The 11,120-nt window shown below is 45.8% G+C and overlaps 3 protein-coding genes across 9 annotated transcripts; 1 reads left to right on the top strand and 2 right to left on the bottom strand.

Annotated features, from left to right (window-relative positions):
• The first annotated feature begins 2,903 nt into the window (after positions 1 to 2,903).
• Positions 2,904 to 5,069, top strand: Spn100A (Serpin 100A). Its single transcript, XM_017245351.3, has 2 exons — positions 2,904 to 4,048; positions 4,141 to 5,069. Exons 1-2 carry the CDS (start codon positions 2,945 to 2,947, stop codon positions 4,984 to 4,986), a joined length of 1,950 nt encoding a protein of 649 aa, XP_017100840.2. The 5' UTR covers positions 2,904 to 2,944; the 3' UTR covers positions 4,987 to 5,069.
• A 1,458-nt stretch (positions 5,070 to 6,527) lies between these two features.
• On the bottom strand, positions 6,528 to 7,999 carry LOC108128023 (cAMP-dependent protein kinase catalytic subunit 2). Its single transcript, XM_017245382.3, has 4 exons — positions 7,439 to 7,999; positions 7,210 to 7,375; positions 6,872 to 7,149; positions 6,528 to 6,820 (listed from the first exon to the last, which is right to left on the bottom strand). The coding sequence occupies exons 1-4, from the start codon at positions 7,849 to 7,851 to the stop codon at positions 6,607 to 6,609; spliced, it is 1,071 nt and encodes a 356-aa protein (XP_017100871.1). The 5' UTR covers positions 7,852 to 7,999; the 3' UTR covers positions 6,528 to 6,606.
• Positions 8,000 to 8,074: 75 nt separating this feature from the next.
• On the bottom strand, positions 8,075 to 9,722 carry Pka-C2 (Protein kinase, cAMP-dependent, catalytic subunit 2). 7 transcript variants are annotated; one of them, XM_070281376.1, is made up of 5 exons: positions 9,313 to 9,722; positions 9,020 to 9,249; positions 8,796 to 8,961; positions 8,461 to 8,738; positions 8,075 to 8,398 (listed from the first exon to the last, which is right to left on the bottom strand). In XM_070281376.1, the coding sequence occupies exons 1-5, from the start codon at positions 9,658 to 9,660 to the stop codon at positions 8,143 to 8,145; spliced, it is 1,278 nt and encodes a 425-aa protein (XP_070137477.1). In that variant the 5' UTR covers positions 9,661 to 9,722; the 3' UTR covers positions 8,075 to 8,142. The 7 variants fall into 7 exon arrangements, with proteins under 7 accessions (XP_070137477.1, XP_070137479.1, XP_017100862.2 ...); XM_070281378.1 differs by having other exon boundaries at positions 9,306 to 9,721; XM_017245373.3 differs by having other exon boundaries at positions 9,310 to 9,720.
• Positions 9,723 to 11,120: the final 1,398 nt, after the last annotated feature.

Genomic DNA, 11,120 nt, shown 5'->3' with positions numbered 1-11,120 from the left:
TCGGCCGACTATATCCTATAGCTGCCATATAACTGAACGATCGGAAATGGTATTTGGTAGAAATATCAACTTTCGTATTTTTGAAGATAGAAGCTTGGGACTTTTTTTTAGATTTTTTATTGTAATTAATTGGTTTTATTATGATGTAATCATAAGGATCGGCCAACTATATCCGATGTTTGCGATATATATCCAGTTTTAACTGCAAGGGTATATAAACTTCGGCTCCGCCCGAAGTTAGCTTTCCTTTCTTGTTTTATTTTGAAATTTTAACTTTTTGATTTTCTTTATTATTTTTCTAATGGCTTAGGCTTCCTTCAATATTACCTCTGTTAAAGACTTTCTGTCCCCCCCTGAACCTTTTGTTCCATAATTATGTCAAACACATGGCCGCTGGGTGAACAGGGAGAAGATTCATCACTTGGGGTCCTGTCGAGTGCTAAATGTCAACGTGTCATGTGTGAGTTCTGCGAGGGGATGATCCTGTGCAGTAGCAGCGAAAGCCTATGTTAGTTTATCAAACATAATTAAGAACTTCTTGGTGTGTCCTGTGAGACAAAGAGAAAGGCGGGCGAGCAGAGCGGGAGAATAAACAGAAGTTTAATTATTTTGCAAGTCCTGGGGCAAGTGATTGAGCCACAGGAGCTCACCTTTTGACTTATGATGTATTGCATGCTCTATGACAGCTGACAGATGACAGCTCACCTCCTGACAAATAGTGAAGATGAAATGCCCAAAAGGATTCCTTAAAGCCGAAGCAGTTGGGCCAACATACTTTAAGAGCTTTCACTAATTACTCAGCGAAAGGGAAACAAGTTTTCCACAACATTTGCATAAATCAAACAATTAGTCACGCCGTCTATAAAGAGCCATTCCAAGGGCCTGGATGCCCAACTATTCAGCCTGAAACTACTGTCCAAGGATACTTCTTATTTCGGACTCTTAATGTCTCCCCGCGGTGCTGTTTCAGCCTCGTCTTACAACTATCCCGGCCCAAAGAAATCCGTATAAGGTGTCCTGCCGGATTCCTTTTCTAATTTATGCGACATTTGCTAGTTTGCCATTTTGGCATAATAACTTCTAATTCACCTAACCCGGCTCGACCCTTTTGCCAGACCAGTCATGTGGGGTTGATATTCGTAAGACCAAGTCCAAGTTAAAGCCAGAGTCAGAGTCGTAGTCCCAGTTCCAACCACTCAGCACTCACCACTTTTCGAGGCACTAATTTATGGTTTTGGGCATTGAAATTTATGGACAGAAAACTGAACAAAAATAAACACAAAATATGCGTATTTGTTTCAAAATACAACACCAGGCCCAAGGTGACAACTACTGAAAAAAGTTTTGTTTCTGGCGGGGTTCTTGAATTACAAGTCGAAAGTGTTGTACCCTTTTAGAAATTCGGTCTATTTAAGTGGATTGGCATTAGACATTTAACTCTTGAAATAAAACTATTAAACTTAATCTTTTATAACAAATATTTTTTTGGGCTTATTCGTTGTAGTTTCACATAAATTCAATGTACGTATTCAAGGCGAATACCTTTAAAACACACTCATCAGTTTCGTTCTGATTCGTTCTTTGTGCTAATTAATTTATTTATCACCTCTGATTAATCAAACAGTTCAGTAACCTTTTCCCTTCGGAGAGTATCAGAACAAAAATGCGGAACTCGAAGAATAAATTACATAAGCTGCTCGGTAATATTTTGTTCTGGCTTTTTTATATCCCTCTGGAAACTTCGCTGTACTGCCCACTTACCTCATCTCAGAACTCCCTCCTCTTTTCCAGAACCCACTTCTTTGGCAAATGCAATTGTGCAACTTTGTGAGACTTGTTTTGAAGCGGAAAACTCGTTTACAAGCCCCCGAAAAGATGCGGCGTTTGTGAGCCGTGTTTATATTTAGCAGTTTTTATTAGCAAGATTCTGCGTCACACCTGGTACTTACAACTACACTTCGGAAAACAACTATAGGGAAGAGAGTTGAAGTATTTTTGGATGACTCTTTAAATTGTCTTAAAGGTTGCAAATGTCTCCATAGGGTTGCCCTCTCTTGGGCTCAAGAATCCAAATTATACTACAATTCTTTAACAACCAAATATATAATCTTATAGGATTTTTAAAAAATAAATTATTTTTTGTATAAACTCTTTTTGTATTTTTTTTATCGGTTCTGGCCGCTTTCGCCCGCTGAGCGTATTTGGTAATCAAAAAAGCAGCAGCACTAGCAACAAACGGCGATGGCCAAGTTCAGTGGCCTCGAAGTGTGTTGAAACTGTTTTGGCCAGTTTTTCGGCCAGTTTATGTGGCCGGGGATAGGATTTGTTCTTACTTGGCGTGGAGCCACTCGATCGGAACCTGGAAACTGGGTTAAGCGTGGTCAGGTAGCAAAGCCAAAGATTGCCAAACCCACCTCTAATGCTCGGAGAGCAAATGAGGCAATATACCAAATATCATAGCCATCTGAAGTTCGGGGAAACCGAACCGATTGCCACACTGAAAAGTTGTGTGCCGTCTGAAATGACAAGAAAATGCAATTAAACGGCCAGAAAAATCAAATGTCAATCACGTTTATGGGCAGGCTGTTGGAGCTGCGGTGGAAACCTGTTGGCTCTCTAACATTTCAATGACTTTGAACTTTTGTTTGCGCTGGTTTGTGTAGCATTTACATATTGATTGTTTGGTTGACCCATTTGCTCGAAAACCGAGCTCTCAAGCGGCCCACGCCACTTCCACTTTCATTGGAGCGGCGCTGACTTTCTTTGTCCGGCGATCGATTTGTTTGAAATTATTAAGAGCCCCCCTCGGCTCGCGGACGACCATCGGCGGCTCAGTAACCAGTTTGAGCTTCGTTCTCGCCGCTGGTTGGCGGTTCTTTAGGCCGGGCTTTCATAAAAAGTCTTTGGCCAACTTTCTTGGGCTTCATTCGCGCTCTAAACGATCATGAAAGCGGTTCTCTGTGCGATTTTATTTTCCTTCCTGGCCGTCTTGGTCCAGGGCCTGCCCACCCAGGGCGGTGAATCCTTCGCGGGCCGTACTTCTCAACTGATTGCCCTGCAGCTGCTGAAGTTCAACAAGGATATTGACTCGAATCAGGTCCACTCGCCCCTAGGAGTTGCGTCCATTCTGTCCGTTTTGGCTGAGGCTTCTGAGGGAGACACCTTCGAGGAGTTCCAGCAGGTCTTTGGCTATCCCAAGGACAGGACTCAGTTAAGGGACATCTACCAGCGCATCTTGAGCAGCTACCAGAACCGAGATGCCGCCGTTGCCTTGCCCTCCTTCCAAACCTGGTTGTACATCTACCGAAACAACAGTGCCCGAGAGGAGTTCAAGGATATACTGCAGAAGCACTACTTTGTGGAGGTGAAGGACATTAATCGACAGGAGTACGATTGGAGTGAGCCCAATACCTCGCTGCAGCTGGAGGAATTGTCTGAAGGCAGCAACACAGAGCCCAGCAACAGCAAGGATGTGATTGGCTTCGAGACCCTGAAGAGGATCAAGCTGGATGAGGAGGATGATGTGCCGGCAATCCCAGACTCATATGGCCAGGAAATCATCAACAAGGAGGCGTCCAAGTTCGATCGAGAGGTGGACGACAAGCAGTATGTTGAAAAACCAGTTGCCCAGGCTGAGGCCGAACAACTCCAAAAAGAGCAGGCTGCCGCCACCACCGAATCCGAATTAGAATCTCAATCAGAACCGGAGGCAACCACCCCGGCTGCTATCTTTGCGGAAAAACAGGAAAAACCAGACATGATAGCCGAGGAAAATCCAGTAGAGAAGCAGCAGAACAAGCGCAGCGACCAGGAGAATGGCCCCGAGGAGAGTCAGATCAAGAATCTGCAGGAGAACGAGACGGTGCAGGAGGAGGAGAAGCTGGCCAAGCTCGTGCCAGCAGCCAACGTCGCTGCCGTGACCGCCGGTGAACCCGAGAAGGTGCGTCTTCCCCTCGAGAAACTAGAGAATGCAGTTAAGGCGGTGGCCAAGGATGGAGCCGACGAGATCATGATCGCTCTGGAATCCCACTTGGCATCAGTCAGTAGGGTGAGTATCTCTTACAAGGTTTTTTTTAAGAGACACGCTTTTAGGCGTGTAAAGCTTCTGTGATAAGGGTAACTTATAATATAATTTTGCAGGCTTATGGAGCCCGCAGCCTATTCCGCCAGGACGACATCACTTCTGCCCTGAGTGCCAACTCGATCACCGGGCGCTCGGCTGGCTCCAAGTCCAAGATGCTGCTCTTCAATGGACTGTACTACCGTGGCAGCTGGGCCAATCCCTTCTACCAGCTCCGTGATGGAAGTGATGAGTTCTTCTTCATGACCAACGAGGATGCCATGAAGGCGCCGATGATGCACGCCCGTGGAAAGTTCCAGGTGGCCGAGTTGCCCAAGCTGAAGGCCAGAGTCTTGAGTCTGCCCTACGAAACCTCCCGCTATTCCCTGTGCATTATCCTGCCGGATGAAACCGAAGGACTGAGTGATGTCATTGCCCAGCTGGAGACCAGCGACTTTGAGCAGGCCAAGAAGTCCTTCCAGCTGAAGGAGATGCACGTCTCCCTGCCCAAGTTCCAGGTGGAGGAGACCTCACGCTCCGAGGCCATGCTTAAGCAAATGGGCTTGAAGAAGCTCTTCTCCCGCACGGAAGCTCAGTTGGGATTGCTGTCAGAGGACCCGGATGTCCATGTCGATGAGATCGTCCAGTTTGTGAATGTGCGAGTGGACGAGGGCGGCAGCAGTACCAACGCCCTGTCCGCGGCCAACATGCAAGCCAGAACACCTAGTGTGGAGTCCACTGTGCTGCCCGTCCCGGAGCCGGAGCCCGAGCCCGGAGTAGAACGCTTCGAGGTAAACCGTCCGTTCGCCTATTTCTTAGTCGACTGCGAGGAGCAGTTTGTTCTGGCCTCCGGAAAGGTATACACGCCCGAGTTCAAGGAGGATCTCCCACCAGTCTCCATCGAAGTGGAACTAGAGCAGTCCTAGGCCGACTGTGAATTTAGACTTATAAGTTTCGTAACGAATTTTCACCGATCCCATGCAATAAATAAGCACAATTCATTTTCTCAAGCGAACAGTGGCCACCGATTTCCCAGGCAAGCAATCAAAACAATAATTAATTCGCTTACAGATGAGCACAATCGAAAGGGCAGCAGCAACCCCCGGAATTCAATTGTCCGTCCGTAATGTGAAATGTATCTGGTGGCGGGCATCGCTAATTTCCTTCGCCGTGATGCGAAAAATTTGTCATTGGGTTAAAGCCGGCAGGAAAAAGGGGTTGGGGAGAGGGCCGGGTCCTCTAAGCAGGACTCGAATACAGTTTCTGATTCAGTTGCAGATAGAGCTTGTGTTTCGATTCACGAGCCAGTCAAGCGTGAGGCGCATCCGCCACGTGTCCTTCGAACTGCGCCGGAACGAAAGCTGACAGGACTCTTCAAGTGGTCAATGGGCTGCAATTAAAATTCTCATTAGAATGCATGATGTCTTACTTACGTAGAGGTCTTGAGAGTGTATTGTGTATGTGTATCTGTATCTGATTCGCAGTCTGGCCAGGAAGTGCGAGCCTTCGCCCCTTCCCGCGTTTCACCAAGAAAGCAAAACACAACACCGAGAAAATGTGAGAGTCTGGAAGCCGAATGGGGGAAGGTGGCAATCCAGTCTGGAGCTGAAAGTGGCGCCGGCCTGGCGGGCGCCAAAAAGCAGAGGTAAAAACAGGAGTAAATGCGTGCCATGATTACAGCGATGACGACTACAGCTTCCACCCCAAAAGCCAGAAGGAACTCCGAACTGAAACCAAAGCACCCAAGGCATGCCGAAAGGAAAACCCAACTCCCAGACGCAGACTATGATGATGTTTCATCTTTTCCACATGAAAACTCACGTAACAAAAATTATGATAATCATAACTTTTTTCTTGTGGCGAATGCCACTCCTCCGCTGGACGCCGGACCCTGGGCGCTGGACGCAGGACAAAGGATCCACCGAAAGGTAGCCCAGCTCGGACCTTGAACACAAGACTGGCGTCTAGTTTTTCTGCCGTCTGGCCATTGCTCTATTTTTATGAAGTCTTTGCATATAAATCAATGTTCCCCGATATGCAGAAGAGCAGAAAAAGGTATAAAAGATTTATGGCCTTGGCCAGCCCAACTCTCAAGAAGAGAGTTCGTTTAAATATTGTTTAACATAATTTCGTGCAAAACTTTCGAGAGGATAGCTGGCTACACCCACGCGTAGAAAAATAAACAAAGTGGCCATAAATCCATCCGTCCAATTGCATCAGTGACAAACGTTAAAGATTTATGGCACTGCCTCAAGTCTAATTACAAGTCAAGTTTGTTGAATTGAAAAGTGGGACTTGTGGTAGCCGAGAAATAGCGCAACAAGTGTGGGAAATCACAAAGCCAGCTGTTTTCTCACAAAAAGTGGGAAACTCTAAATTGGGGGAACGGCCTCCCTTCCCCAAAATAAAAATTTTCTTCGCACATGTGTGCAACATCATTTGGGGAAACCAGAATGAAAGAAAGAACTAAAGTGGGGTATTTTTCTATACAATGCCGAAAATATACAAAATCAAATGGGTTGTCACTGACACAGAGTTAGCTATAATCAAAAGTCTTGAAAGGCTTCTTCGTGTCGCATTGTTTTGGCTTTGGGCCGGGGTTTGTCAGAGACCTTGTCAAAATTGGATATGTCCTCGGGATTGCTGATATTTGGCACATAGGGAGCATTCACCGTTTGGTTGAGCAGCGGTATCCACTCCACTTCCTTGAACCACTCATGCTCCTTGATATCCCGATTCCCATTAATGAGGTTTCCATAGCTTCAATGCACAAATAAATGGTTTGTTAATCAAAAGGCATTCCCTACTCACCGCTTTGAGAGATCCACTTGCAGCAAATGATCCACCAAGTGCCGCAGGGCCCCACTGAAGTAGCTGGGCATTTTGTAGTCTCCTTCACATATTTTATTGTACATGCTCATCACATCCCGGTTATGGGCAGAGAACGGCGAGTGTCCTGCCACAAACTCAAAGACCAGGACTCCAAATGCCCACCAGTCGACGCTGGTTCCATAGGGTTTCGATTGAATGATCTCCGGCGGCAAGTACTCCGGGGTACCACAAAGCGTCATGGTTCTAGTTTCCACTTTCTTTGAGGAATTTAAAAAATAGTTCGAGTATTAAATTACAAGAGAGAAAACCTTTCAAACCTTTGCAAAACCAAAATCGGTGACTTTCAGGTATCCATTTTTGTCCATCATTATGTTTTCAGGCTTCAGATCGCGATATAGTAGACTACAATGGTGAAGGTATTCCAGGGCCAAAAATACTTGGGCAGCATAGAAACGAGCCTGCTTTTCAGTAAACTTACGAACCCTAATATTTGAAATAATAATTTATAAATATTATATAATATCTATTACAATGAAAAGTACTCACTTTCGATGGTAAGTAAAAAGCTCGCCTCCACCAATAAGCGGTAAGACGAGGTACAGGCTGTCGTTGTCCTTGTAGGAAGCCACAAGATTAACCGTGTTGGGGAACATCATTGAGCGCAGGACATTCTTTTCGCTCATTACATGAGCCACCTGCTTGGTCTTCACTATCTGATCCTTGCTGAGCTGCTTGGAGGCGTAGTAGGCACCCGTTTCCCTTTCCCGCACCAATTGCACTTTCCCAAAAGACCCAGATCCCAATGTTGCCTTTATGTCGTAGTCATCCAGGCCCGTCGAGGGCGATGGTGTGTTCGTGGCGAACTTCTTGTTGAACTCATCACGCAGCTTGTCCAGGATGAGGATGTAGTCCACCTTGGGACTGAAGTGCATCTGCGGCTGTTCGGGCTGCGGACCCATCGCGACCCCTTACCAATTCTCTCTGTGGAAACTGTCTGAATTTTTGATAACCTTTGCCAATTCACTCTACCGGAATTTCGAATTTATGTCTCCTCTTCGTTAGTTTCAAGACATTATTAAAAAGATCACTGTTTTACTGACTTTAATCACAAGGGCTATATGATTAGGAATTTTTCATAATCATTATTAGACTCGTTTCATACATAAAAAATTTAAAAATACCTATCTTTTCAAAACATTTATTTTTTAAAAACAATTAGCAAATGTGCCTCTTTACAATAAAGACATTTTTCACACCAATATCACCCAAAACAAGCTAACAAATGCGATCTTAACATTTAAAAATTCACGAATAATTCCGGATGCCGGTTTATTCGCGACTTCATCTTGTCCTTCAATTCGAAGTTCTCGAAATTGGACAGATCCTCGGCGCCGGATACCGTGGGCACATAGGGTGCCGGAACTTCCTGGTTGAGAATGCCATACCAATCGATCCCTTGAAACCAGGGATGGTTCTTCACATCCGCAGCGCCGTCGGACGCATTTCCTAAACTAATAAGAAACCACACAACCTGCATATTTTGGAAAATAAGTGTCGCACCCACTCACCGTTTCGTGGTCTCCACCTGCATTAGACTTTCCACCAGGGTCTTCAGATTTTGAGTGAAGTAAGTGGGCATTTTATACTCGCCCATGCAAATCTTCGAATACATTAGGATCACGTCGCGATTATGAATGGCGAAGGGCGAACGACCAGCTACCAGCTCGTAGACAAGGATACCGAAAGCCCACCAGTCCACCGACTTGTTGTACGGCCGAAGTTGCACGATTTCCGGAGCCAAATACTCCGGAGTGCCGCACAAAGTTGAGGTGCGGCCATCTACTCGCTTTTTTGTTTTTAGTTAAAAGTTAATAAAGGTAAATATTAAAAAATTTTCTCTCACTTTAGTAAACCCAAAGTCGGTTATCTTGATGTACCCACGGATGTCCAAAAGAATGTTCTCCGGCTTGAGGTCCCGATACATAAGATGCATCCGGTGCATGTACTCGAGAGCCAGTGCCACCTGGCAGGCATAGAACCTAGCCTGCTTCTCGTTGAACTTCCGCATCCTGCGTATCTGATGCTCATATGGCTTTTTTGCATTTATTTTAAGCGGATGAGACTTACCTGCGGTGATAGCTGAAGAGCTCACCGCCGTTGACCAGTGGCAGGATCAAGTAGAGGTAGTCAAAGTCCTTTGTCGAGTCGATCAAATAGATGAGAAACGGAAAGCGGGCCGCGTTGAGCACGTGCTTCTCGTTGTGAACGTGGGCCACCTGCTTGAGTCGCACCAGATCCTCTTTGCTCATCATCTTGGCAGCATAGTAGTTTTTTCCAATCTTCTCCTTGACCAAGAGCTAGAAAAGAACAGTCACAGCCCGAGATTCTATGAATTGTCACCAGTAAACCTAACCCACCACGGTGCCGAAGCTGCCGTTTCCCAGGACTGCACGCTGGATGTAGTTCTCCAAGTTGGAGTGAGGCGATTGCGTCTGATGGTTCCAGCGCTCTTCGAACTCCCGGCTCATATTGTCCAGAGTGGTGTTGTAGTCCTCCTTAACATTGAAGAAGGACGACGCAGCCTGGCTCAAATGATGCTGGCTCATAACAGCAGTCCGCCCTCCAGCCAACGTGCATCTTACAGCACCAAGCGATTTCGATTCCCTATGGAGGAGTCGTCGTCGAGAGCTTCTGGACCGGAATCTGCGATCTGGGTTAGCTATTGGGTACTCAGCGGATATCAATATACAAGGAATTTGGAATTTCATCACTTAAACCAGATAGCAAAGAATCAGTGACGACTGACTCAAAGCCGATAAGTCTGTTTGTTTAATTTTCAGGTAATATCGGCAGATTAATTTCAATTCGTTGTGCCCTTGCGACTGCAGGACCAAGCCCCACTACTTTCAATTAGCCAAGCAGAGCCTTTCTCCAAGGTATGACAAATTTGCCTGCCCCCTGCCCCTTCCGGAGCTACTGAGAAATGACAATTTCCTGTGACTGTGACTGAGTCCACGCACATGTGGGCCAGCATGCGACTTCTCGACATGGCCTGGTCGGATTCTGGCTCCTGGTCCTGGCTTCGTCCTGGCCGCAAAAGTAAGAAAAATTGCAAAACGTCCGCTTGATAAATGATGCTAACCAAGATTACATAAGTTGGTAATTTTCTAGTACATTTATTTCCACATGTCAGGCCAGTCAGCCGAGTGGGAAGAACTCTCTTGCCAGCCGGCAGTCGGCAACCGCATCTTCATGTTGATGGACATGTGAGCCAGATTGTGTGGGATGGATAGTTGTAGGCTTAGGACGAACTTACGGCCGGATATTCGAGTTGTTGCATGCTTTTAAGGTAACTGTCGGCCGAGCCGTTTATTGGCCATTTTGGTCCTTGAAATTGCCAGGGACATTGTCCTACCTAAATTGACAATTAATCATTATCTTTCGGCCCGGACTCTCCGGCATTCAGATTGCTAGATGGGTCGACTTTAGGTTGGGCTTGTGTCCCTGCATGTGAAAATGGGTTTCTAAATATGCTTCGGTCTGACCTAATGTCCTGGCATTTATCCTGGCCCACTGGAGGACTTCATTATTGATTGGCTGCCAAAGGGTTTTTTTGTTGTCTTTGTTCGGATTTGGTGGGTCACGGGGTTCGGGTAAATCAATTCAATGAAAGTGGAAGTCTGACTCATCTGGCCACAAATTATTTTCCAGCTAGGCGGCTCCCATTCAAATGGCTTTTAATTCGCTTAAAATAAAACAAATCGTCACGTACTTAGCAAAAGACACATATAAGAAACTTTCACTTGCACTGGATCGGGGGATTCGTGCAAAAACTAAGCAAATTCACTTAGTTCATCTCAGTATGTCGAAATCCGAGCTCATTTAGTTTGTAGCACACACTGGAAATAATTTTGAATGAAAGCAAGGGACTCTATATGCTAGCTCCAAAACTATTCGCTATATCCTCTCTATATACTAGACCCATATCTTTTTCCAGTGTCCTGGCCCACAGCTGCCGCCAGATAAACTCCAGTTGGCTAAGATATGTTAACGACGGCCATAAATAAACGGATAATATCTGGTGGCAAGGCCTATATTATATGTGCTTTTCTCTATTTCGGATGCGTTTGCTTAAGCGGGCCAAGAGCAGATTAAGTCGTACGCACACGTTTCTTGCCCGTTTCTTTTGGCCACACTTAAAATTCATTTGTTGTCTTGGAGGACAGCC

This window comes from Drosophila bipectinata, chromosome 3R (assembly GCF_030179905.1).
Source record: "Drosophila bipectinata strain 14024-0381.07 chromosome 3R, DbipHiC1v2, whole genome shotgun sequence".
In the NCBI taxonomy this organism is placed as follows: Eukaryota; Metazoa; Arthropoda; class Insecta; order Diptera; family Drosophilidae; genus Drosophila; species Drosophila bipectinata.
The sequence above is the reverse complement of the archived record's forward strand: the minus strand, read 5'-3'. Positions and strand labels throughout refer to the sequence as shown.

Coding starts and splice junctions, on each gene's coding strand:
- LOC108128023 (XM_017245382.3), bottom strand. CDS start 7,851: ATGGGTCCGCAGCCCGAACAGCCGCAGATGCACTTCAGTCCCAAGGTG. Junction 7,376..7,438: donor CTTTTTACTTACCATCGAAA/GTGAGTACTTTT, acceptor TTCAAATATTAG/GGTTCGTAAGTTTACTGAAA. Junction 6,821..6,871: donor CAAGTGGATCTCTCAAAGCG/GTGAGTAGGGAA, acceptor TGTGCATTGAAG/CTATGGAAACCTCATTAATG.
- Pka-C2 (XM_017245373.3), bottom strand. CDS start 9,660: ATGAAATTCCAAATTCCTTGTATATTGATATCCGCTGAGTACCCAATA. Junction 9,250..9,309: donor ACGGCAGCTTCGGCACCGTG/GTGGGTTAGGTT, acceptor GTTCTTTTCTAG/CTCTTGGTCAAGGAGAAGAT. Junction 8,962..9,019: donor CTCTTCAGCTATCACCGCAG/GTAAGTCTCATC, acceptor TCAGATACGCAG/GATGCGGAAGTTCAACGAGA.
- Spn100A (XM_017245351.3), top strand. CDS start 2,945: ATGAAAGCGGTTCTCTGTGCGATTTTATTTTCCTTCCTGGCCGTCTTG. Junction 4,049..4,140: donor ACTTGGCATCAGTCAGTAGG/GTGAGTATCTCT, acceptor ATAATTTTGCAG/GCTTATGGAGCCCGCAGCCT.